Source organism: Pygocentrus nattereri, chromosome 14 (genome assembly GCF_015220715.1).
Source record: "Pygocentrus nattereri isolate fPygNat1 chromosome 14, fPygNat1.pri, whole genome shotgun sequence".
NCBI classification, from domain to species: domain Eukaryota; kingdom Metazoa; phylum Chordata; class Actinopteri; order Characiformes; family Serrasalmidae; genus Pygocentrus; species Pygocentrus nattereri.
This window is the reverse complement of record NC_051224.1, coordinates 22258667-22286110: the sequence shown is the minus strand read 5'-3', so window position 1 is coordinate 22286110 and position 27444 is coordinate 22258667. Positions and strand designations below refer to the sequence as shown.

The window sequence follows — 27444 nt, the reverse complement described above, 5'->3', positions numbered from 1 at the left end:
TCGAAACCAGCCCCCTTTTCTCTGGATCTGCTTCTTACCGTCGCCTCAGAAACTTCACGGTCCCACAGGCTGCGGACAGTCCAGGGAGGACCCGAGAACAGCCCTCCTGAGAGGAAGCCTGAGAGCTGTACCTGTGTTTCCGTCACCGAGCCGTGTTGTGGTTGCGTGTAAGTTGTCGAAGGGAGCGAGAAGTTCGTTTTGGTGGTGCCTTCTGAGGAGTTTCCGAGCTGAAAGCCTGGCTAACTGAGTTTTCTTACCTTTTCCCCCTCGATGTATGGATTTACAGATGTGCGCGGACGCCCGCGGAATGATTTGGAGATGACCTGAGGAAACTTTCGGCTACGTTTGGGACGAGAAATGCTCCGAAACCTTGACATCTTCACTCGGCGACTCTTCTAGACTGAGGGAATCAATGTGGTTTCATTCGAAAGGACGTGACGTCCGAAACTCGCCTGAACGGTAAGCAGTGAGGGGTGAGTGCGAGTCTGAAAGGCTGTGGAAGAGGAAGGTTGTGGGTTTTACCGTGTCAGCGAGTGTAAGACGTCTCAGGTGTCTGTTCAGGATCAGCGTGTTTGTTTTTCGTACCGAAAGCGATTAACAGAGCGCAGGTGTCAATCACATTCAAGCTGACAGGCTTTCAAGCCTCGGAATCCAGATAATTAGGCTGTGAGGCTGCGAGCGGCTCTTCCTCGGGGCCCTTCATGTTGGAGAAATGGGGGCAGTTCAGTCGAGGCTCCGGCTAAACCACGACTTCCAGGAGTCCCTCAAGAAGATTTTTGAGCTTGGCTTAAGTAGAAGTGCCTACCTACACACTTCCCACCGAACATGTTTCTTTATAGGTTCTTTAGAAAAGCCAGAAGATCTGTAGAGAAACAATTTGTGTGCTCAAATGGCTCTCCATGCTGGAAAGGTTCTTCAGATTGATGGAGAGTGTGTTGTGGTTCTGCATAGCACCAAAATGAGTTACTTGTAACAGCAGAAGAACCCTTTATGGTGCTACATAGAACCATTTCCACATGGTGCTACATAGAACCATATTCAACACATTTTTCATCCATCCAACGAACCATGCAGACATATGTAAGCAGGACATGGTTCTAGGTAGAACATCTGTGTTTAAACCCTTTACCAAATAACCCTTTACCAACCATCTTTTTCAAGTGTGTACTTGAAGAACCTGTTTAAGTGAGTTCCCTATCATTCTGGGCAAAGAAATTCTATAGAGTAGGTTCTATGACTTGGAAACAGTAGGGGAAGCTTTTTGGTGCTATATAGAAGCATTTTCACAATGTTCTACAACGTTAAACGATCAGAAGAACTACTTCACCTTGCAACGAACTCGTTAAGCATGAGATGTGTCTATATAGAACTCATGGTTCTACAGAAAACCATTCCACTTACTAACTTACAAACTCTCGAAGAGCCACCTTTTTGAAGTGTGTAGGTGAAGAATCTGTTTATGTGCTTGGTTCTCTATCAATCTGGGCAAAAAATGTTGTATAGAGTAGGTTCTGTGATTTGAAACAGAAGGAAGGTATTTTCTGGTGTGTACTTGAAGAACATGTTTAAGTGCTGAGTTCCCTATTCTAGGCAAAAAGGTTCCATAGAGTAGGTTCTATGACTTAAAACAATAGTAGAACCCTTTTTGCTGCTACATAGAACCATTTTCAAAAAGGGTTCTACATAAAGGCATGTACAGCACATGCTCTATCAATCTGAACAACTATTTCATCATGCAAAGAAACATTTAAACATACAGAATCTAACAGAACAATTCCCTTTACTAAAGAACTCTTGAAGAACCATTTTTTCAGTACCAGATGAAACTCAGGTGCTTAGTTTCCTATAATTCTTGGCAAAAAAAGTTCAATAGAGTATGTTTTATGGTTTGAAACAGTAGGAGAACCCTTTTTGGTGGTATATAGAACCATTTTTAAAAATGTTCTACATAGAGCCATGGACAGCACATTCTCTATGACTCTGAACAATCATTCCACCACGCAGAGAACCATGTAGACATATATGACTCATGGTTCTTCTCGTGTTTACTAGAATAAACTGTTCAGGTGCTTTGTTCTCTGTCATTCTTGGCAAAAAAAGTTAGAAGAATAGGTTTTATGACTAGGAGAACCCCTTTTGTTGCCGCATAGAACCATCTTTAAGAGCTTTTTGTGTTAGAAAACTGTCTGCAGCAGGTTTTCCATCATAGAGAAGAACCATTTAGGCATTCAAATAGTTCTTTGAGTGTTCATACTTTTATAACCACTGCCTTAGTGGAATGCAGAGCTGGGCGATATGGCAAAAAAATGTAATATCGTGATACTTCAAGAAGGTTTCAATACAAGATTAGTCACAATATTTATTTTTTTCTGACATCTGATAAATTGGAACCGTCAAAATAGATCCATATTTTAAAAATACGATCAATAAAAATGAATACAATGATTGGTATTCAACATTTCACATGCTGAACTGCACTAAACCCAATTAAACATGACTAATTAGGCTCTCTTTGAAATTTAAACATGCAGTTTGTAAGTACAGATAATATCATGAAACATTAAGTCACAATATGCTAATTTTTCATGAGAATAATAAGTCATATTGCCCAGCCCTGCTGGAATGTCCATTCTGCATCTGTCAGCTGTGGAAAGTTTGTTAGACTCTTTTCTTCTCTTTTGGATACTTTGGATATACAATAATGCTAATGCTCCAGAATGAGAGGTGTGAGTACCAGGAAAGCAGTCCAGGAGTTGAACTAACACAACAGGATGAAATTAAACCCAAAATATGATCATAATGGAGCTGCAGAAAAGTATATTTCCTTAACACAAACATAAATCTGTCCAAACTACAGTAATGTGGAGTAAATCAACTGCCCACCTCTGATTTTGAGTAGCTGGTTGTTCCTTTTTTTTTTTGGGCTAGACTCCAAACACTACCTCTGCCTACCTGTGTAAAGTGATCAAACTCTAGGTCGCCCTGGATAAGAGTGTCTGCCGCGTGCCGTAAGTTCACCTTAATATCACAATACTTGCAAGTTACACAACATGCATCATGATACGGTCATGTGCAAAAGTTTAGGCTCCCCTGCTCAGATTACATGTGATTTTGTAAGTGAAAATAACACACTTCTGCCCATATTAATGCACTTTTAATGCACTAATTACTGCTTATTTGCTGGAAATAAACCATAAATGTGGCCTGTGCAAGGGTCATGCCACATTTTGTGCTCTCTGTTTTTCCAGTATGTTAAACTGAGCAAATAAATAGACACTGAAAATTGCAGAAAACTTATTTTCACTTAGAAAGTCAATTTAACTGGGGATGTTTGAACTTTCACATGCAACTGTGATTTGGTGAGTTAAAACAGAGGAAAAATGCCACATTTAATAAAACACTGTCACAAATAACTGCCATTGTGCTGTGAATGACACTATTACCTATTCCTAATTCACTTTATTTAACATCGCAGTGCTTTGAATTTACAAAACATGCATCATGATACAGTGTAAGTATAAATAATTAAACACATGCTCTTCTACATATGAGGGGGTCTGGCATTCTAGCTACATGCAGAAGTTGCCCAGAACTCCAGTCCAAGTTCTCAGAGTTCTAGCCCCTTCCCTCAGTCAGTTTTCCATCATACTACCACCACCATGTTGAAGGCAGGCTCTGAACTCACACAATGAAGACACTTCTGCTTGTTTTAATGCACTTTACGAATTGCTGCTTTTTAGCTGAAAATTAAACATAAATGTGTGCAGAAGTCGCACTTTATATTCTCTGGTATTCCAGTATGATAGGCTGAGCAAAATATATGTATAATTATACACTGAAAATATTTAATTCCGTTTCTTATAAGTAACTTATTTTCACTTAGAAAATCAACAAAAAATGTAATTTAACTCGGGATGTTTCATATGCGACTGTATGTGGTTTGCTGTGTTAGAACAGAGGAAGTGCCACATTTAACAAAATATTGTCCAAAATTATGACTACAGTGATTTTTGTTCAATGTTTCACACACAGCCCTGCACTAAATCAAATTAAATCCAGTTAAATCCAATTTAACACTGTCTTTCTAATTAATCATGCAGTTGGTTGATGTTCTTGAAGTGCTGACGACATCCGTGTCGGGGTTTAGAAAGTAAGTGATGTAATTTCTCACAGTGACGGTAAACTTCATCATATCGCCCTGCCCTGTTTCGTACGTGCTGAAACACTGAAGCGTTCATACTTTCAGCTGTTTGTCACCTCATTTAAAGGCTCTCCAGCTTTGTCATCCTCCCTGTTACCTACATGCTTTAACTCCTTTACAAACTCTTCACCTGCACAGCGCTTCACCCTCGTAACACTTTTGAGATGGATGGCTGTTTGCTTCCACCGACAGCTCCATGAGTGTGTTGACAATCAGACCCAGTATTTTGGTCACGAGTGAATGAGAGTTTGGCTTCAGCAGTGCTCTTTCTCGGAGACGTTCTCTAAGTATGTCAGTAGTGTTTTGGTGATTTGTCTCCTCGCTTGCTTGGATGAGTTTTCAGATGAGTAAAAGGCTTTTTGCACTTATTTTCCAGCTGTTTGTGGACTCGAGGACAGCTGAAAGGGTTGTGTGTGTGTGCAAAGGGTCAAAAGCCTGAAAAAAAACGACACAATCCTGGATATCAGCTCTTTCTTGGAGCCAGTCTCAGGTTGGATGTTTGTCTGGACATGCTCTCGCACCAAACCAAATGCACTTTCACTGTATGAACACAAATAATTTCCTTCAAGCAGATCAGACCTTTAGAATGGTTCTCAGCATGGCTGCATGGGTCTATGAAAAAAAGCTTTAATTTGATATTCGATATGATCGTGAAGTTGAAGTCTTGAATATTGGCATTTTCTGTTGTTTATTTTTTTTTCTAAGATCTGAAACAGTTGATTTTTTTTATTTGAAGTTTGTTACAGGATAGAATCACAGTGAATACTTATTCCATCTAATCTCCCGTCCTGCATTTTCTGCTGACCAATTCCAAAAAGTCCATTGTCCAAAAGTCAGAGACAACTTTTCATTTATGTACTCTCTAGTTAAAACAGCCAAAATTTTCGGGAAATATTTCTATGGACATTAGATAAAAGATGATCTAGAAAAGATGTAAAAAAAAAAACCCTGGAGTTTCCAAAACCTGAGTTTAAAAAATGCTTAAAAGCTACAGAGTAACCCAGACTCCTAACAACCACCTGGAAGACCTGGTAGACACCAAAACTGCCCCCATCAGATAAACGGCACTTAAAGCTTTTATATTTTTCCATGATTCATGGTGAACGCCACCCGTGAAACTCTATGCAGCAACACAGTAGTGATGTCTGATTACATTTCTTTGAGTAAGAGTCTTTGAACTGGTTGTTTTCAGTGAATCAGACAAACCAACCAGCCAAGTCCAGTCCAGCCAAGTTGAATTGTAGCATTTCCCCTGGTTTATAGGCTGAATAACTCTAATGCAATTCAAACAATAATCTTTTACTATTTAATCTTGCATCACAGAACACCCCATGTTAGGAACGGCCTCTCTAAAGTCTCATGTATTTTTCCTCTACAGGCACAAAAATTCATTAAAACGTTTGAAAGAATGAGTTTGGAAAAATGAATTAAACTTCCCATCATAACTACCCAGCGGCACTAAGCTGGATCCAGGCATATACTTATATAAAAGATGTTCTTTGAATGGTTCTTTAGTAAAGAAAAAGGTTCAGTATACAACTATGAATGCTCAAAGAACCATTAACATGATTAAAGAGTTCTTTACATCATGAAATGGTTCTTCACACTAATGTAGAATGTGTTCTTTAGGGTTCTATACAGAACCTTTATGAAAAAGGTTCTATATAGCACCAGAAAGGGTTCTGCTCTTGTTACAATGTCAAGCTTGACACAATTGAAGAACTCTTTTCAAAATAGTTTTATATAGAACCATTTACTGCACATTCTCCAACGGTCTAAAGAACCTGTTCATGATGCAGAGAACCCTTAAGCACGCAAAAGGTTCTTTGAGTGTTCATGGTTCTATATAAACCATTTTCTTCACTAAAGAGCCCTTGGGGAGCCATCTTTTTAAAGGATGTGTTGTTAGGAGGTAAAGCTTGACACAATGAAAGAACCCTTTTTGGTGTTATATAGAACCCATTTCACAAAATTCAATATTGGACCATCTACAGCATGTTCTCCAACAATCTGAAGAACCTTTAGCCATTCAGAGGTGTTCATGGTTCCATACTTCCACTGTGAAACGATGACTCAGCGCTGTGGGTCTGAAAGGATGTGTAGCTGTTCAAGAAGAACCTCACTGAGAAAAGGAGACGGACACACCAAACCAAGAAGCCGAACTGACCACCCCAGAGACCAGACCTCAACACCACTGAATGGGTTTGATTACTTCAGAAAATCATCAACCAGCTTCTAAGACTGAACTTTGGAGGTGTGTCTGCAGATTCTTTGAGGAACTGGAAGTGAGTCTCCTGAAAGGAATGGAGGCTGGAATAAAGTCAAACAGTAGATAGACTGGAAAACTTTGTTAAATATATGTTTTCATGAATGACAGTGTTTAAACTGGAAATTAAATGAAGGGTGGTCTCTGACTTTTGCACATTACTGCATGTGGTGGAAAAGAGAGGAAGGGGGAATGAGAGACAGGGGAGAGAGAGAGGATGACAAATGAGAGTGGCATTAGAGTAATGTATCTTCAGTGCAGAGTGGGCAGGCGGGTATGTGGATCAGCTACTGTAAAAGCACTTAATAAAACATACACACACGGCCAGCGGCTGGCTTGTTCCTCGTTTTCTCATCTGACACACGAAAGAAAATGTCAGATGTTACACCCCCACCATTTCCCAACTCCCTGTCGTGCATTCGGTGGTAAAGAATACGTGGTAAATGGAGCAGAAAGGTATGAGAATGAAGGCCATTAATGGGGATATCATGGGCTCCCTATGCTCACCCACTGCAGGGGTAATGTTATCCAGAACAGGCTCAGGAGCTGCATCTGGACTTCCTCTGCCTTTGGATGGAGAGAGAAAGAGCGAGAGAGAGAGGTCGCTTAAGCATGTAAGACAGCCGTGAAAAAGATCAGTAGCCCAGCAGCCACTTCCAGATACACATGTAGAAGTTAAAAGTGAGACACCTCCTCTACACGGTGGCTTTGCTGCGTGTTCCGAGAAACACATGTTCTCCAGGCTTCTCATGTATTCCTATTCACTCTTCGTACATAACCGGAACAGGTATGGCCGGATAGTGTGTTGAAAGCGCTAGAAAGACTGTACAAGAAGCTCAACTGCAGCGGCATTTTAGCACTCATTGTGATTTGATTACGGTCTGCAAACTTCTTTTTTTTTTTTTAGTTTGTTTTCTTTGTCTTCTTGTAAAAGAATGTTGAGCTTGGCCTTTTTCCACAGGGCGTGTGGAATAAGTGGTATAAGATGCTCCTAAATCCATACTGATGTGGAGCAAGGAGACTGCAGAATAATCACTTACAGCCTGGGAGTAAGATATGTAACAAGCAAACAGCTACGAAAAACAAAAGTAAATTATTGAAAGTGCAGCATTTTGTAAAAGGGTTCTTCTTCTACAACACTTTATCTATTGATCATGCAAAGAACTATTTAAACTTGCAAAGGGTTCTTTGAGTGTTCATGGTTCCGTAATGAACCATTGTCTTAACTAAAGAACTCTTGAAGAACCATCTTTTTTTAAGCGTGCAGATCAGATGTCAAGTGTATCAAACCAAAGTGAATTATATAAAAATAATGGCTCTTCAAGGGTTCTTTAGTAAAGAAAACAGTTCTATATAGAACCGTGAACACTCAAAGAACCAACTGTGTGATTAAATGGTTCTTTGCATCATGAAATGGTTCTTCAGCTTGATGTAGAATGTGCTATAGGTGGTTCTATATAGAACCTTTTTAAAATGGTTATTATCACATCATAAAATCATTATGATGTGATAATGGCATAAAATGCCTCAAAAAAACTACAGTGGTTACGTTGTGATACTCGACATCTCAGGAAAACCAATGAAAATAACTTAGCATGGAAATAGGAGTCTGTGGCCCTTTAGGAGTTTCATACAGATGAGCAGATTTTGTGATCTATATGCAGAACTGATCCCATTTTAAAGGCAATCTGAAGACCTTTTGACCCTTTGACCCTTTTAACATTGTTAACTCAGACCGCTGGTCATTGTAAACATGTCTCATTATATCACTTACATTTACGGCATTTGGCTGACGCTCTTATCCAGAGCAACTTACAATTTGATTATTTTTACACAGGTAGGCGGAGGTAGTGTTAGGAGTCTTGCCCAAGGACTCTTATTGGTATAGTGTAGGGTGTTTGCCAAGGTGGGGACTGAACCCCAGTCAGAAGGCAGAGATGTTGCCCACTACACTATACCTACCAACCAACTTAAAAAACTAGTTGTATCTGCCCACCGCTATTTCAGAGACCCTCCCTCCCACCAAGTTTGACGCACAAATATGACACAATTTGGAAGGAAATGTGTTATGATTTTCTGCTTCAGCAAATTTGCATAATTTTCAGCTAAGACATGTTTGTTAGCTGAAGTTTGCTTCTTTAGTTTAGAGCTGGAGCTACAAGGCTAATGTCGCTAACAATGGGAGCTCGTGCTCTGTTTAAATATAACTTGATTTCTGAAACAAAAACAAAGAAAACACCTTTTAACTGGGAATACCTGCTCGGAAAGTCGGGGAGGTGTCTTTAGCTCTAATGTCATATTAGCATGGCTCCTCACACCGTCAACAACAATGTACATTATGATTAAGTTACCCTTATTAGTCCCACAGCGGTGAAGTTTCACCTCCGCATTTTAACCCATGCAGTTAAACACCACGTATACACTAATGAATGCACACACACCGGGGGGCAGTGAGCACACCTGTCCAGAGCAGTGGGCAGCCCTATCTGCAGCACCCAATTGGGGGTTAGGTGCCTTGCTCAAGGGCACTTCAGTCACGTACTGGCGGCTCAGGGGATCAAACCAGTTCCGTAGTCTTCAGCCCACAACTGCCCCCCCCATGTAGCACCACTGCTTTACTTTTAAGAAGATTATATTTACTTCAGATACAGACGCTGTAGTTGTTTAAATATGTGACGTTCACTGTTTAAAAAGAAAATCTTGAATGTTTAATGTCGTTATCTGACTGGTTTGTTGCCAACTATGCTGGCTTTCATGGAGACAGCCATGGTTTTTGCTGTTTTTGTAGTGCAAACATGCAGAGGTCGAAAAAGATGAAATTCCAGGACTCAGTCAAGTGATACTTTTTTAATCACACAACTGGGGAAATTCCACCTCTGCATTTAACCCATCCGTGAAGTGAAACACCACATACACACTAGTGAACACACACACTAGGGGGCAGTGAGCACACTTGCCCAGAGCGGTGGGCCGCCCTATCCACATGGCCCGGGGAGCAATTGGGGGTTAGGTGTCTTGCTCAAGGACACCTCAGTCATGGACTGTCGGTGCTGGGGATCAAACCGGCAACCTTCTGGTCATAGGGCCAGTTCCCTAACCTCTAGCCCACGACTGCCCCCAAACACTGCATTGTGCCAAAAAAATTAGCACAGGGCACACTGCTTCAATAATTGCATATCTCAGATTGTGTTGTCCTCATGTAGCCTACAAATACATGTACCTGTATTTGCTCATATTAAACATATATGTGATGTTTTAAAATGTATGTTGTAAATATATTTTTAAATATTTAAATATCTGCCAATGTATCGCTGTTGTCAGAACAAAACCTTGTAACACCAAATTTGTCATTTGTCAGTTTTTGGCATAATCTTAAAGTACCTGTTGTCATTTACATTGTGTATAAATGTCATGATGAATGTACCAAAATAAATAGTTATTGACTTACATTAAAAGTAGAGTATGTTTTTTCCTTTTCCTGTGAAGTAACCGTTTAGGAGATACAAGGTTTTGTTCCGACAATAGCGACATGCACATCAATGTATTAGAATATATGCACATATGAAGATAAAATATAATAGTGTCATAGTGTAATGGGGTCAGTTTTTGATATTCACTCATATATGAAACGTTAAAATAACAAACATGCCACATATTTTTAAAAATATATGGAAATATATTTCCTTTGCATATGGGTTCAGTATCTCTAATAGACTTGATTATCTGCATGACGCACTGTTAACTGTAAACATGGTCAGAAGTTTGCTGCACAGCTGAAAATGGTAACAGACATCTTGAAACCTGAATTTTGTCCATTATGGCACAGATAACAGTATTTCAGAGTCTATGTGAGATGACTCAACAGCTCAACACAGTTCGAGGCAGATGAGTGATGTTTTAGATTTTGTAGATCTTAGAGCTGATTTTTTTTTTTGAGAAATCTGGAAATGCAAGGTTGTTCTTTTAAGAATCATATGGCGTCCTGTAACGTAAATACCAGCTGTACGTCTGCGCGTTCGGCAGATGGTACTGAGTAATTGCGAGGTATGCTGTTTGCGAATGGGATTTCAGTATGGCAGCCTGATTTATGTGCACTGTTAACAGCATGGGGGGGGGTGGTATTGTTTTGAAAGGGAACAGTGTCTATGTGATAAACACAGTGTAGCTTTCAAGAAAAGGCTTGGCTTCTGAAAGGGTGTGTGTTTTCTTTGGAACAGGAATACACACTGTTGGCAGGCACACACACGTGCAGCAGAGGTATCGGCGGTGGCTGAATGACAAACAGAAGCACTTTATCTCCATGCTCCATTTACAGCAATGATGCGCTCCACTGGGCTTGCAGGCCAAGCAGCAACCCTGCTTATAGGCTTTGTACTGCCAGCCCTCACCTCTGATACACAGTGTGTGTGTGTGTGTGTGTGTGTGTGTGTGTGTGTGTGTGTGTGTGTGTGTGTATGTGCTCGACCTAACCCAACCCTAACCTTAACCTCAGCAACCATAAGGTCGGCTCAGGCATCTAACAGTTTTCTAATAAAAACGGAATTTTTGGTTGAGTTGGGTGGGAGTAAAGAGTCCCCACAACCACTAAATTTACATGTTTTCATCAGCCTAGAGGGGTTTGGTTTTGGCCAGGTTAGGAACTCCAAGTCTAAGTATATTTTCACTATGGGGAAAAACGGACAGCATTTTCGAAAATCACCTCTATTGCAACCTGTTGTTCAAAAATGTTCTAAACCTGCTAAACCTGATATGTTTTGTCCTGTATTACTGGATTCCCTGAATCACAAGGATGCTTAGCAGTCGAAATACAAATAATACTACTCTCAGAAAAGGTATGGAACTGTCACTGGGGCAGTTCCCCTCTCATCACTGGCATGGGACACTCAAGGCTCCATCTCAGTACCTTTAGTCAGGGAACATAACTGAACCATAACCCACTGAAATGATATTTTCTAAGATGTACTGACTCCACACACCACGTCTCGCCTCCAGGACTTTTATTTAATTGTTATGTTTTAAAACATTCGGTTATGAAAACACAAAGACAAACACAAAGTTTTTACCTGGAAAAAAAAAACGTCTTTAGGGTTCACAATCAGACCTTAAAACCACTGCTGTGCCTTTGAGGGAACATTTACACTGTTTGTACCTTGATGAATGAAGAACGTACCGGTGCAGAACCTTTATTTCTAAAGGTGTGCATTCAAGCTAACACAGTGCATTGAACTGATGTCACTTGAAAGCAACTTTGCAACACTATTATCTTCCAACACCAGCTACTCAAACTGTACACTACCACTACCACAAGTGATAAGGACAGAGAAAACCAGCTTAGACCTGGAGTATCTAATATGGTCATGATGCCGAGTACAGAATGAGGCAAAATTTTATAGGGTTATAACAACCAGCCAGCCAGAACAGTGTTGTTGAGGTCAATGCTAATCGTCGATTGCCTTGCAGCACAATCAGCCAATAGCTGATACCGATCACAGGTGAGGCTGGATGCCACATGTAAAGGCGCAGTAAATGAGCCAAATGTGTAATAATTATACTTAGGAAACAATGTTTTCATTAGTGTAATAGAAGAAATGAGGTCGAAGTTGGCTTCTGGTTTGCTAGCTTCTTGTTTGAATTTTCAGGTTCCATCTTAAATGGTGCAGCAGTTACATTGTGGCGCCTCAGGCAAAATATGGCTCATATGTTTCATGTCACTGATCAGCTTTCAGTAGGTAGGTAGATAGACAGACAGACAGACAGATGGACATACCTTATCCCAAGGCAAAGTGCAGTGAGCTAGCAGCAGGAACATCATATTATAACACCATATTATCGCTGTTGTGTTTCATTTGAAAACTCCAGTTACCCTTTACATTGTGTTAAAATTTTGTGATGACCAACATAAACGGTCCAAAATTACTTGGGGAAAAATTGTTACATTGACTTCTAATACAAGTTGAGAATGTTTTTCCTTCTCCTGTAAAGTGTTTGAGAATACATGGTTTTGTCCTGATTGCAACGAAATATATACAAACACTGAAAAACGTAAAGTATTGAATTTAATTGATTAAAACGTGTAAACGTTTCCACATTAATAACATTCATGACATTGACATTTTACTTGTTTTTGTCCATTACTTATTTTGTTCCATATTTTATTCATGTAAAAATGATTTAAAAGTAAATTCAGTGCATTACTGCAGAAATAAAGCTGCAGGTTCTTGAGAAAATGCAAGTTCATGTTTTCATCGGAGTGTGGAAGTTTTGCCCCCACAAAGAGCTAAACACATACTATTGCATACCACAGACACACAGATACACTCAGACGCTCTTTCAGGCACACACAGCCCATTATACCTCTACGTCTCACAAACAAGCCAACTCAGCCGTATCTTCTGTCTCCTTACTCACAAAAGCAGTCCGCTAGCTGCCCAACACAAACATGACTCCAGCACAGAACCTCCTTATCTTCCACTTTCCACAATCTCACTATAGACCCACTCACTCGTTCTCAAACACACACTGTGGTCTAAGCCTGCTAACACCATCCCCATAACAACCACAATCTGTGATCTTCCAGAAACAAGCGCCACCTTACACAAATACAGAGGCCTACCACACCACCCACATCAATGAAAGAGTAGTTTGTGGGAAAATTAAATTTACACTTTACTTCCCCCACATTAAATATAGTCTATCAGCCGAGATACATTTTAGTGTCAAAGGTTTGCCTCTTTCGTTTTTCACTGGAGCTAACATGTAGTAGAAGCTCCTGTCAGAGACATTATAAAGGAGGAGAAGACAAAGAATATGGCTGAGAGTCGTCCCCAAAAATAATTGATTCCTTGATTCTCGCCATTTGGGAACTACAAACCTTTGGACTCGATTCCACACAGTGGCATTCAAGTTTGCTTGCACCAGAATGCAAACACAGCGTGAGAATCTGCTGAAAAACGTGTCTTTCCACAATTTACACATTGATCATCAAGCTACATTTTACTCTGCACAAATGTGAAGTAAACTGTGACATTTCTAAAGACAAATTGGCTTAATCAATAAATCAATAAACAACATTGCCAGTGTCACAGCATCTACCCACATGTAGAAGTTGTCGGAGAAGAATCAGATACAGTTTAGCCCCTAGTAATCAGCTTAGTTGATTTGGCTAGTGTTAGCTCTCCAAATTTCCATGCTAAGATCAAATAGAATTAATGTTTGCACACTTTATATTTGGCAGATGTTGTTCTCTGTCTTTTTTTTTTTAATTGAGATTATTGTGTGGAATCGACTTTTGCAGTCAACTACAACATTTCTGGAATTGAACAGCCCAACCAAGTTGGAAAACTCAGAAAGCTCAACATGGCGTCTCAACATTTTGCTAAATCAAGCTAATCAACCTGCTACTAATGCCATGGGTGGGACAAGCCCTCTATTGCTGTAAAGATATGCAGCCAGAACAACCTGAAAACGCTTCAAACTGTTTAAGGTATTAGTGTCCATTTGTACTAGTGACTTCAAATATGTTTCTGAAACGTAAGCGTGGCCTTTAGCTTCAGTATTATAGGACTCTCCCTGTTCAGAACTGTAGGAGTCTGGTCTTGTATGGGTGGAACTAACTGTATGGGTGCGTTGCCTAGATGGCTACTGAGTGAACAGACTTTCCTATAAGGACTTTGCTCATGTACATTAATTACCATGGTGCTAACTGCATGGCTAAAGCATTACACCCTTGCCTCACTCACTGTGGAGTTATTAAGTAATCCCTTAAAGGCTTGTTTATGTGAGGTCTGACACTGCAGTGCAAAAAATGTGTCTTGTAAGTAAAATTATCTTAAATATGTCAATAAATCTAATATTTCTCCCAGTGAGATTGTTCTAATCTTAATTTACGATTATATCCCTTTTTTGCAGACATTTTTTACTTGTTGTAACTGTCTCACTATACTGCAGAATATTTGACTTTTTCAAGAAATGTTCTAGAAACCAGCTAAATTATCAGCAAATATAGCGAGATACTTTCATGTAATAAAGTTACTTAAAACAAGTGAAAAGTGTCTAGAAATAAGCTAGATAATCTTATAAGTGCACCTCAAAGTGCAGTCATCTCAAAGTGGGAAAAATTAGACATTAGATTTAAGATCATTTCACTTGACAAGTATGTAAAAGAAAAATGTGTCAAAACTTGGCAAAAGTGGTCCTAAAGCTAAAACTGGGAGCTCTTAATGCCTGAATGTTGCCCGTATACTTTTGTCCATTTGCCCATTTTTAGAAGCACGTCTACTTGAGATTAATGAGCTCATTAACGTGCTTTGAGGTCATTGTGTGACGATTTAGGAGATTAGCAGTAATGACAATGCTAATTTGTGGCGTGTTAGCTATCCCTGCAGGAAAACAGCACCGACTAGCATGGAATGCATGCTAAGCTGGTCTAGTGCTGGCTTGGTACTGGTTTAGCTGGTCACCCAGTATGACCATGCTGATTGCCCAGCATACGAGCATCCAAAACATAATGTGCTGGTTTTGAGGGTGACTGGTTTTGAATGCCCCGCGACCCTGACGGAGAAGCGGCTTGGAAAATGGATGGATGGTTTTGAATGCTAGACATTGCTGTTTCTTCTAGCATGGATGTTAGCCCCGTAGCTCCAGTGCTAAACTAAAAAAGTACCCTTCACAACCATCTCAAAATGCGAAATATTAGATATCTTGACTAGATTTAAGATCAATTCACTTGACAAGATGAGATTTTTCGCAGTGCATTTTTACATTTACAGCATTTAGCAGATGCTCTTATCCATAGCGACTTACAAGAAGTGCTTTGTCAATCTAGAGAAAGTATCTTTGCTAGTTACCAATAGCTTAGAGAAAAGACGGTCCTGAGCTCAGATACTGCTAGAAACAAAATGTCACTGCAGACACCGAGAGAAAAAGAAACAGAGTTGAACGCAAAACTCTGTGCCATCCAATGCAATACAATAACAAACAATACAATAAACAGCAGTGCAAATATAGATGTGAGCAAATCCGTCACCGTTTTAACAAGCTGGACATGAGCGCACACTTCACTGAACGTTGGCAGAGAGACTGAGCTGCGGTGACATTTGTTGGTTGATTTTTTTTTTTTTTAATTTTTAAAATTAAAAAATGTAAATATCAAAAGTTGAAAAGCTCCAGTCTGTTAATGTATTTCATTGTTAATAGCATTTTTTTAATGAACCAGACACGAGAATGGGTCCAGCTTACGTCCACTTTCTTTCTGTCTCTCGTATTTTTTTAATGTGATTCTGATACTGAAAACTAATAACCTACCAATATAAGGTTCATAAGATGATGCAGTGGCTAACATCTAATGATAATGAGTGCCATGTAATTACAGTGCGCATTATTATTATTGCATATTTTTAGTAGTGTTGATGGATTTGGAGCTGGTTGATATGGTAAAGTGACAACATAATATTTGTAGGTATATATGTATATGGCAATTATGCCAATATTAACTATTTTAAAAAGGCCAGTCTAGAGTGAGTGGAGTAATAAGGTAAGTAATAAGGTAGCAAATAAGGTAAATATATAGTGATCTTATGTCCAGATATGGTAATTAATTGTTCAGTTTAATGTCCCCATGTCATAAAACATTTGTAAAACTTTATGGCCTTAATGATATACTTACACAAGTATGAATAGATGTGTCCATGCCCACAGGCAGTGAGCACACTGTGTCTGATTTATGAAGCTCTTTTAGTGGGGAACATAAATAAGGATTATTGTAGGTAGGACTGAACATACAGCGCTAACAAGATCTGGCTGTGGCTGAGGGACATGCATCAAAATAATAAAGAAAGACCAAAAGAAAACTTCTTTAGTTAATGTAATTATGGATCGCACAAATCATGTCGAGTTGTCAAGTAATCTGAGTAGTAGGCTTCCTTATGTGGTTTCGGACACTGTGTGAAGTACCGTGTCTATACAAATGGGCAAAAGTAAAGCTGAACTCAGTCATAGCAGCTATCAGCCTGAAATATGGTGGGATTTTTGTCCATTTTTAAATGAAGCCTATATATTTGAGATTACTTAACAGCTCACAAGTCTGACTTGAGAAGTCGGAGCGAGGAATTACGTCTTTTTCACCCTCCACATGTTCGCGTTACAAAATGGGTGAAAAACATGGCCGCCTGAAAGCCAGTATAGTTAGCAACAAGCTAGTCAGCTGACTATAGTCATATGACTGAAAACTTCAACATTCAAGATTTGCTTTTTAAACGGTGAACTTCATAGACTTGACCAACTGCCGTGTCTGAAAGTTTATAGATCTAAAGTAAATAGATATTAAATATTAAAAGTAAACCAGTGGAACTATATTGTTGTTGACAGAGCAGCCATGTTGATATGACATCATAAGGACACCTTCCCGACTTTCCGATTAGGTATTCCCAGTTAAAAGGTGTTTTCTTTATTTTCGTCTTAGCTGGAAGTCAGAAATTCCAGGCTATATTTGAATGCAGCATGAGCTCCCATTGTTAGCTACATTAGCCTCCTAGTTTCAGTGCAAAACTAAAGAAGCAAACTTCAGACACCAAACATGTCTTGACTGATCACCTACATTTCAAAACCTCACTTTTAGCCAGGATAACAGTGGTGTCATATTCTAAATTCTTGGCACCACGTAGAGTAAAGTGTTGCCCAGTTGCTAGTATTGTCTAATTCTTTCATATTGGCTAAAACATTAGGTGGGAGGGTATAATTTGTAAGGTGTTATTTGAGCTTTCATGCGTTTAAGTGCTGGAGGGAACCAGAACAGCTCTGGCGGTAAACTGGAAACGACAGCCTGAGTTTTATTTAATGATCGTTCATGTCATGGCAGGCATAGAGTCGTACATGTGGTCATTTACTTTTCCTCTCTATGTCTGCGTGAATAGGGTTGGCTCTGTGTGTGATTGTGAGTGAGAGAGGCCTTTGTCCTGTATGCATGTGTGAGAGAGTTTGTGTTGTGATTATAAAGTGTCCAGGGTGGGGCAGTGTTATTATTAGTGTCATTAGCTGAAAGTTTCTACTGCAGTACCTTCCTGTACGCCCACATTAAGGCTGCACAGACCACTACAGGCCTGACGTCGCTCTGTAGTCACAGTTGTGCCCACATTAGGAAAGCTGACTTTCTCAATGGGAAAAATGAAGACGTTTTTAAAAATCACTGCTATGTTCCAAAGCTGATATATTTAGATCTACATATATTTTTCTCTGACTGCCACCAGATCCTCTGAATTACAAGGCCTTTATGGTCAACATGCGAATTGTGCTACATGCTATGCAAGGAATTGGCATCATATAACTGGCAACCTCAACAAAATACCCAACACAAACCAGAAAGCTTTCTTAAGTGTGGTGGTGTTCGTATTTCCACTCCCGAACGACGTTGTAATCCAGAGGACATTCCAGCGGTTTCCAAAAATTCCCTTTATTTTTGTCATAGGCTATGTTCACATTACCAGGTTGAAGTGGCACAAATCAGATTTTTTGCCCTAATGTGACTCAGATCTGATGTTTTCAGAGCTATGTGGAAATCTGATCTTTTCAAGTCCGACCTGAGCCTCTTTTATATGTGGTCCTCGATCAGGTACATATCTGATTTGTTGCCATGTGACCTTAATGTGACGCTCAGATCGGAATTCATGGCTTTTTTTTCCCTATGAACGTGTGCCATCATTCAGCGTTAACATGGCAACAGCGCCGAACAGACGTTAAAGCCTGTAAATGGTGGAAAAGCAGCTCATCTCACCTTTTTCTCCTTTGTCTCGCTCTAATAAAGAAGCTGAAAACTGATCAGAGTTAATTATCTTCACAGCGAAGCTCGTTCTGCTTGTTAGTTTGTGCTGATGATGCTCATGATTCATTGACGTGAGTGTTAGCTATTGTGTCAGAGGGATCGGATTTGAGCAATGAGCCTTCTAATGTGAATATAGCCATAGAGGAATCCAGTTAAACCTGGACTTCCTAATACGGACATGCCAGTTATTGAATAATGCACAGTTTCAGAGGTGAATGCCTAATGGATTTCCTTTCCCATCCAAAAAGTTGCCCTATTCGTGCTCCTCCCACAGATGTACTCTGTTGTAGGTATTGTTAATAGACTGGACAAGCCTTTGAGGACCACTGTTTTAGAGTATGTTATTAATTTTAAATAATATTTATCTTGTAGGTTTGTGAAATGTCCCAATGATAGAATAGTTAGGGTGTAGCTTTTTTGTCGTGTTATTGAGGAAACATTGTTGTTCCCAGTCCGTCTGGTTTTGATTCGCTATAACAACGCAGGCCAGTTCGATAGTGTAGCATTTAAAACTGGAAACTCAAAGAATTCCAAGAAATTCTGAGGTAAACAAACAATGTCAGAAACGTCCAAAGAGTGCTTTTGAAAATCAATACAAAACCCGCTTGTTAGAGTCAGAGTGCTAAAAACATATTTCTGTTTTATACTGTAGTCCAGAGGTCACTAATAAGTGGACTACAGTCCGAGTCGAGACCCAGATGCTGTCCTATGTGGACCTGGACCTATAACCGACAAACTATAGAGAATTATTTCATTTCGACGGTAGTCCTATTTTAATCAGCGTAGCTTTTCTAGCCTTTACGGTAGCTTTAGCGGCCCAGGATACTCACAGACCAATCTCGTGTGCTGTAAATATCACACATGACGCTACTCAGCCAATCAGATCTGTGCATTACAATGAGTGCTGAGAATGAGTGACACACACAGAGGTGAGGGACGAGGCGAGAAACAGCAGTCAGAGAAGAAAGTCAGAGGGAAGTTATTTCACATGTTGTGATCTAAAAAGAGATTTAATTAAATATGTTTAATTAAATACCCCTGCTGTAGTCTATAACACAATGACCGATACACTACATTTGACCATTATGGATACCGTTTTCATAGATGGATGTAAATTAACAACTAATTTCATTTATTTATTTTATTTTTAGTCAAAATGGCCATTAAGTACAAGTTATTATATTTTCCAGAGATCCAAAATATGATAAAAAGCTCCACTTTTGCTTCAGATTTGAAAAAAATGCACAGGTTTATGTCCATCCTTCCACTTTAAGAAAACTACTTAAATAAGGACACTTTTAAAAAGTATATGGACACTTCACTAGAATAGTGAAGCTGGACATCTTGCAAGTGGAGGAAGGTTTTATGGACTGATGAGTCTAAGTTTGTAGTAGGGGACTACTTGGATGGTGAGAAGCAGAAAATGCTAAACCAACTTCTAACACTGATCTTTGGAAATGTGTCTGTAGATTTCATTGAGAAACTAAAAGTGAGTCCCCTGAAAAGAATGTAAGCTGGAATAAAGGTCAAGAGTGACTCACTGAACACTGAATAATTGGTATTTTATATTTAGTACTATTAAGATTTCTTTTTTTGACACTGAGAAATGAAAGGGTTTCTGACTTTTGCACATTCAAGTTTTATCAATTACCTAATATAGAAGTATTACTGATTAAGTCTTATAGTTTCTTACAGTATTATTGTAGGTCTCTTTTGGAGGAGATGTGTGGGGGAAGCGTGGATAGGTCAATAGCTTTACTCCTCCTATTATACTCACCCCCCCCCCCCCCCCCCCCCCTCGTCTCTCTTTCTCTTTCTCTCTCTCGCTCTCTGATCCGTCCTGCCTGGGGATACCCAGGAGGAGCCACATCACTGACATGCTAAGCATTCCTCTTTCTCTCTCTGTCTCTCAATCCTTTCTACCTCTTTCAACACAACAGCAGCAGTAGCCATGACAGATGATTGACACCTGGCCTTAATACAAGGTCGTTTGATTTCATCAGAGGAATTCACCCATCAGCGAGACCACACATGTGCGTGACGAGATGCCTTTTCTGCTGCCCCCTGGTGGCTGAGCCGAGCCAATCCGAGCATTTGCGAGCAGAGAGTGAAAGTCTCATGTTGACTTATCTCTTCACTCAGTGGCCCCACTAAACAAACATCTAAATCACTAGCAGCCAGCGAGGCCTTGTCTCATTGCTTGTATTTCACTCTACAAATTCCCCAAGCACTCATCGCCCCTCACTCTTCTGATGAGAGCTACATTTCACAAACCTGCTGTCTAGGCCCGGTGAACGGGGCGGACATGTGGAAAACACGTTCCCTCTGGAGAGTTTTTGTAGAGCTGTATGGCTTCAATTATAATTTTTCTTTTGATTTGATCTATGTGACCTTGATTTGAGCACTTGCTAAAAGTGGTTTCACAGACAGTCATTTACTACCAAAGACTGCAGTGAAAGAAATAGTTGGGCATAAAATCAAAGGAACACAACCCCCCCCAATGTAGTTAATCTGCTGAGACATGTTTCCTTCTGTAGCTCTGCATTGGAGGCTAATGTAACAAGTAGTGGAAGTTTATATCCTACCAATTAACATGGTGCTAAATGTGTGCCTAAATAATCACACATTTGAGTCGATGTTGTTAAGTAATCTTTAATAGACTTGCTTCAGTGGTTTCTAGATCTGTATGACATACTGTTATCTACAAACATGGACAGATGTACATACAACGGGGGCTCCTGAGTGGCACAACCGTCTAAGTGTTGGCTCTCTCATCAGGAGGTGGCGAGTTTGATCCCTGGTGATGCTAAAGCCATCCGTAACCAGGAGTCCAAGAGAGCACAATTGGCCTTGCTCTCTCTGGGTGGCTAGGATGGCCCCCGCCTCTCCCCATCACTCAACATGATGCTAGTCAGTGCAGGCGTTAGCTGATCGGGGGGTTGGCGCTTTCCTCCGAGCGCATTCCGCTGTCCAATGACATTGCGTAATCGGCAGTTCAAAAAGATGCGGTGGCGCTTCACAGGTCTCGGAGGAAGCAAGTGGTAGTCTTCACCCTCCTAGTATCGTATGAATGGGGGAGTCCTAACAGGTGGAAATGTACGTTGAAAATTCAAGTTTCATGAGGCTACCGCTGCTGTTTTTAGCAGGATTTAGTCCAGTGACAGAAATCACAAGTCTTAGAAACTCTATTGAAACCCGACATGGTTGGAGGAGGTGTGTGATTATTGAGGCAGACAAAACTGATGACAGTTGCCAGAGACATTATAAGGGAGGAGGAGACCCTGTACCTCTTCACTATAGAGTTCACTGTTTTCAGAACAAAGAAAAAAGGTACTAAACTGTCACTGGGGCGGTACCTTTAGTAATGAAACCTAATTTGTCAGAATCCATTGCAGTTTTTGTATTGACTGGTTTTTGTATCCCCTATCACTATACAGTGCACTTTTTTGGGGGTTGTCTGGAACTGTGCCCTGTTTCACTATATTTACTATATACTATGTGTCTGTCAGATATAGCACAAAATACTGGACCACATGAATATTGAATATCGAACCATTTCAGACATGATGGCTGTTTACCAGGGAACATCTTGCCATAAAAATCAGCAAGCTGGTCTCCAATTGAACTGGCTTTCCTACAATAACTGGCTTTCCTAGGATACAGATATAGCTATGATAGCTATCATAAAAGTCACACAGTGTGTATATTGTGTATTCTGTACTTTAGTGTTTGTATTTCACTGTTGCTACTGGACAACAGTGTTTGCAATCCTCTGTTCTTGCATTTCCAGTCTGTAATCTGACAGGTGCTTTAATTCCTGAGGCTTATAAAGGTAGAGGGTTTGTGACAGACTGTTTTACATAAGTCTTGATGGCTAAGGTTTGGAGATGGGCAATTTTTAACTCCTTTAAACAGCCAGGAGCTTCTGGCAGGTCTAAACTTTCATTACACATTTCTATAACTTAAGAATAATTCGGTTTGCACTGTAGTCCCTGTAGTTACTGAGAAACAAGCCTCAGGGTGTAACATGCCTGCGATTTTAGGGGAATAATATATATAGATTTAAGAGTACATGGTGCATTTTTATGGGATTAATTTTTTTTCAGAGGTGAGCAGAATAAACAGAACAGAGTTCTGCCTGTGCCCTGTTAGTCTATTTTTAAAAGGCTAGTTTAGTGTTAAGTGTATAATGGATGAGCAGCAAATATGAGACATAAGATAATGATATGTACAGATATAGCTGGTAATAGTTCAGTCTGATGATCTTACTTCCCACAATGTTTATAATACATGCTTAGTTTACTTATGAATGACATATATAGACATTTATATATGAATTTAGAAGCACTGAACTTGTAAGAGGTATCTGAGCCCTGAAGCGTAAACATACAGAAGCTTTTTGCGTTGTCTGAACGCACTGGGGCCATGCTGGATGTTTATCTCACGGCTTTGGCTTGGCTTGCCAAGTTATGCGGCTCATTGGAAAGTATTAGGACTGACTAGAATGAACATGGCTTTAAAGTAACAGTAGCACTGTAGAATCACAGGATAACAATCAGTTTTCCTTCAGCGCAAAGCTGAACACTCCCTGCGTTCCATTTCCTTTGTTCTCAAAACCATGAAATGGATTATGTCTTCCCCAGAGCAAATGGTGAAAGAGTATATAGTTTGCATTTAAAGCCTTGGCTATATGTGTAGAATAACCAGAGTGCGTAATTGAATTGACTCCAAACTTTTCCCAGCTTTCCTTGTACTGCAGTTTTGTTGTTTTGTTTCCACTGGTGTATGCCAGAGTTGTAAGGCCATAGCCATTTAAACTTTATTGTTATTGCATTTTGTTTTGTTAAATGGAAGTGTGCCTGGATTTTTTTTAGCTGAATGCAATTTATAGCAGTGTGTTAAAATCCCCGTCTCCCCAGTTATCTGACTTTCTTTCTCCTTCTCTCTTTTTTCCAGTTGATACGTCTTGGGAGTGATGCACTGGCTTCCCCTGGTTGCCATGGTGATCGCCTCGGCCCTGCTCTTCCTTAGGTTACCTCTGCCCAGGCTTGCTGCTGCAACGATGGAGCCTGGCAACATCAGAACCGGTTCATCTGCGGACTACAACTCCCATGAGGACTTCAACTCAAGTGCCAAGAACACAGAAAAAATGCCACACAGAACAGCAGATGCATACAATCTGAAGGAGAACACCTTGTCATATTCTGTGTACAAGGAGTCTTTATCCAAAAGGAAGCAAAGCCAGGAGACGCTAGCAGCAGGGGAAGACTCAGTCAGGACAGGAGATAAGGCAGACCTTAGATCACTAGGTTTAAAAAGTCAAGTCAGTGCTTTCCAGGACAGTCGCATTCTAATGGACTACAGACCCCAAGGTGGCCGCTTTAAGGACGATGGTAGCTTTGAGGGAGCTGGGACTCGGGCTAGGAAGTCCCTGTTGAAAGATAGGGACAGCGAAAGGACCCGGGGGAGGAAGAACCTGCTGAAAGACTGGGACAGTGGTGGGACTCAGGGTAAGAAGACCTTGCTGCAAGATAAGGACAGTGATGAGACTCTGGGTAAGAAGACCTTGCTGCAAGATAGAGACAGTGATGGGACTTTAGATAAGAGGACTCTACTAAAAGACAGGGATAACGAGAACTCCATTGTGAATGAGCTGCTGCCAGACTCGCTGCCTGTGGACAGAGCTGATGGAGAGAGATTGGGAGGTTTGATACCTGCTGAAGGCTTAGACTTGGGCCTAGATGAAGCCCTGCAGGAAGACGAGGAAATGCTGCTGCTTGCTTCCCATCCCAGAGTCCTCTTTACAGCCTCCCCTATACCTCCCAAACACCCGCCTCTGCAGCTCCTGCTGGACTCGGGCCTTCTACCTGAGAAAGAAGAAGATGACGAGGACAAAGGTGAAGAACAGAGCAGGACGCAACTGGAGAACATAGGCAATCCAAGCCAGGACGGTGACGGAGAGTCCTACAGGAATCTGCTGCTAGGTCTCTCTGCCTCTGTGGAACAGTCACCAGCACCTTCCTCTGAGCACCCTCACAAAATACACCGTAACAAACGGCAGGTGGGGTTGGAGGGTCGGGAGCGAGCTGCCTGTGAGTCTGTCAGCATGTGGGTGACGGACAGGAAGACGGCCATGGACTTTAAGATGCGAAACGTCACTGTGGTTGACTTTTTCGAGACCAAGAAGGGTAACAGGCTTGCACAAATCTTCTATGAGACCAGATGTCGTGGGGCTAAAAACAAGACACCATCTGGGGAGCATGGCGTGGCTGGGGGGGACTGCCTGGGGGTGGACAAGAAGCACTGGATAAGTGAGTGTCGGACTAAACATACGTACGTGAGGGCATTTACCTCGGACAGCAGTGGAAGAACGTTCTGGAACTGGATCCGCATAGACTCATCCTGTGTATGTGTGCTGAAGTCCAGAAACCACAGAAACCAGTGGCAGGGAAGAGGGACTAGATGAAAGAGAGAAATCTTTCTCTATTCCTATCTTTCCTTATAGGCACGTAGAAAGAAAGAGAGGAGAAGAGGATTGAATAAGATATCAGACGAAAATCGAGAGGGAGCTACTAGGGATGCTCCAATCAGATCTGAAATTCAGAAGCAGTCAAGGCATATTTTAATGGATTGTTATTGGTTATATGCTGCTACTTTCTTAATGCTGTCTTAATGCTATCATAGGGGTGACATTAATGGACATGTCACAGTTAACAAGAGGTTAATTGCTAATTGTCTGCAGAGTGAAACTATTCTAAAAATGAAAGTAGCTTTGTAGCCTCTTGCCTTAATCAAAGGTGCTCTTAATCAAAACGCAATGGCAGTTCAGGCATTGATCTTTGTTTAAAACTGGGTAAAACTAGCTGCGCTTAAAATGGAAACACGTTTCTATGTTACACCAAGCATTGTAGCCAGAGTATTATATAGGGTCTGCGTTTTCCCCACTGTAAAATAAACTAACACACAACTTGAGACATTTTAAAATGGCATACTTTTGGTGCCACCCAGCTTTTTAGCACTTTTTTAGTACAATATACATTACCCAGCGTTGTGGATGAAAAGTAAACAATGTAAGTCATACTGTGGCTTTACAATATGTGACAAAAAAACAAAAGGTATTTTTGTTAAAACGTGGTAGAAACAGGCCTATGCATGTAAGTGCAAGAGTATCAGCAAAATTCGAATTGAGCTAAGCTAATAGTACATGTTAATCTCAAATGCATTGCGAATTATTCTATACAAAAAAGCTTTTTTAATGATGTTTAAATGTAATAGATGGTGAAACAAGCCTATAAACAAGTACAAGAGTATACATTCAAATTCAGCTACATTCAAATTCAGCTAACAGTACTTGTTAAAATATCAGAAGGTAGGCTATAGAAATCAAACTTTAAGATGCACCAGTTTATAATTGCACCTTGGCCTGAGTTGAAATCGTGGGGTACAGTCACTATTTCCCACCGCTAATTGTTAGATTCAGAGCATGTTGGAGCGACTGAAATGCAGAAGTTGTGTGTTCAGTCATTCTAGTAAAAGAGCTGATTTTGAGGGTGAAACACAGTTGAGAGTGTCATGCTGTGCATGTTTTACTTAGGCATTTTGATGTAACTGATAGCCTAGCACAGCTTACTTATTGTTTTAAATGTACTTTTTAGGTGTGACTGCATTGTGTGTGAACATTTAGCGTTAGAATCCGAGGCAGATTGGAACATCCCTAGTAACTACAGACTGGCTAGTGCAGGTTCCTCCCAGTCAGTGGGAATGTTCAGGAAATTCAGCTCTTCTGCTAAAAAGCCCTGTATGAACACATCTCTCTCTCTCTCTCTCTCTCTCTCTCTCTCTCTCTCTCTCTCTCTCTCTCTCTACTAGTCCATTTATCTAATCCATGTCAGCTTGTACCAGTTGGCCAGTGTAATTACTGCAGACATTAAAGGAATAATTGGTTGAAAAGACAGACATGCACAATTTTCCTCTTCGCTGTAGCGCTCTGGAGCTCTGTGGCTAATATAGCTAACAAGTGATGTTAGCTAGTTGTATACCCTCTACAATTAGCATTGTGCTAACTGCATGTCTTAACATACTTGCCTCAAACAACAGCAACACATCTCAAACAGAATGCTTTAGGTGGTTTCTAAGTGGTAAAAATGGGCAAGTGTACAGAAAACTTCAGGCTTCAAAGTGGCTATGCTGCTGCTTTTAGCTATTCAGGCTACAAGGTGGCTATGCTGCTGTTTTTAGCTGTGCAGGTGTACTGTAGTCCATGTTTAACAGTCTGTCAGTGTCAGAAACCACATAATAAAGTCTATTAGAGATACTGAACAACTCCGCGCAGCTTGAGGCGAGTGTGTGATCATTCAGCAATGCAGTTAGCATTATGCTAATGGGTATACATAAGCTTGTTCGCTGTATTAGCCTCATAGCCTTCGGTGCACAACTGAAGACCCAACAGTTCAGACACCGAACATGTCTTGGCTGATCAGAGACATCTGAAGGGGAAGATTATGCAAATTTGATTTTCTGCCAAACGGCTCTTTAAAAACGACACAACCTCAGTTCAGGATTTAGGTCAAATCTTTTTTGTATTTCCGCCACAAGTGATTTCAGTCAATGCTGTTATGTTTTTTTCCGTTACATATCTATTATAAACAGACTGTAAGTTATTACTTGTTAATTAGTATGTAAGCACGCGTACTTGTGATATTAATATATTTCTTTGTAAATGTTTTACACGTAAAACACACTCATCTATGTAAGTATGTAATTATGTATATATTTATAGATTAAAGACAGTCATGAGGACAGTCGGCCTCAGAGCGGTGTAAAGATCCCTCTAGTGGATGAGCTCAGAGCTGCCTGATCCAGACCCATCCTGTTGCCTCATATCAGACGCCCTGTGCTCCGCAGTGTGGGCCGCTGTGAACTCCACGCAGAGACTTGCTTTAAATTATATGCCATTGTGCACTGCCTGGTATGAAATGACTTGAGGGAAGATTTGACTTTTCAACTCACAACATATTATTTACTGTTGTGAGAGATTTATAGAGTTCTATTTTACTTAGACTTGTTTTTTTACAGAAAAACAGACCATGTAATTAAAAGTACATACATGATTGAGTAGATATTTATATATGTTCATGGTTTGTGATTCTCATAGATGAGAAA

The 27444-nt window shown here is 40.4% G+C and overlaps 1 protein-coding gene across 1 annotated transcript; it reads left to right on the top strand.

The window, feature by feature from the left end:
* Positions 1-52: 52 nt before the first annotated feature.
* LOC108434921 lies at positions 53-27444 on the top strand. The gene is made up of 3 exons (XM_037544667.1): positions 53-167; positions 287-459; positions 23239-27444. Exon 3 carries the CDS (start codon positions 23258-23260, stop codon positions 24746-24748), a length of 1491 nt encoding a protein of 496 aa, XP_037400564.1. The 5' UTR covers positions 53-167; positions 287-459; positions 23239-23257; the 3' UTR covers positions 24749-27444.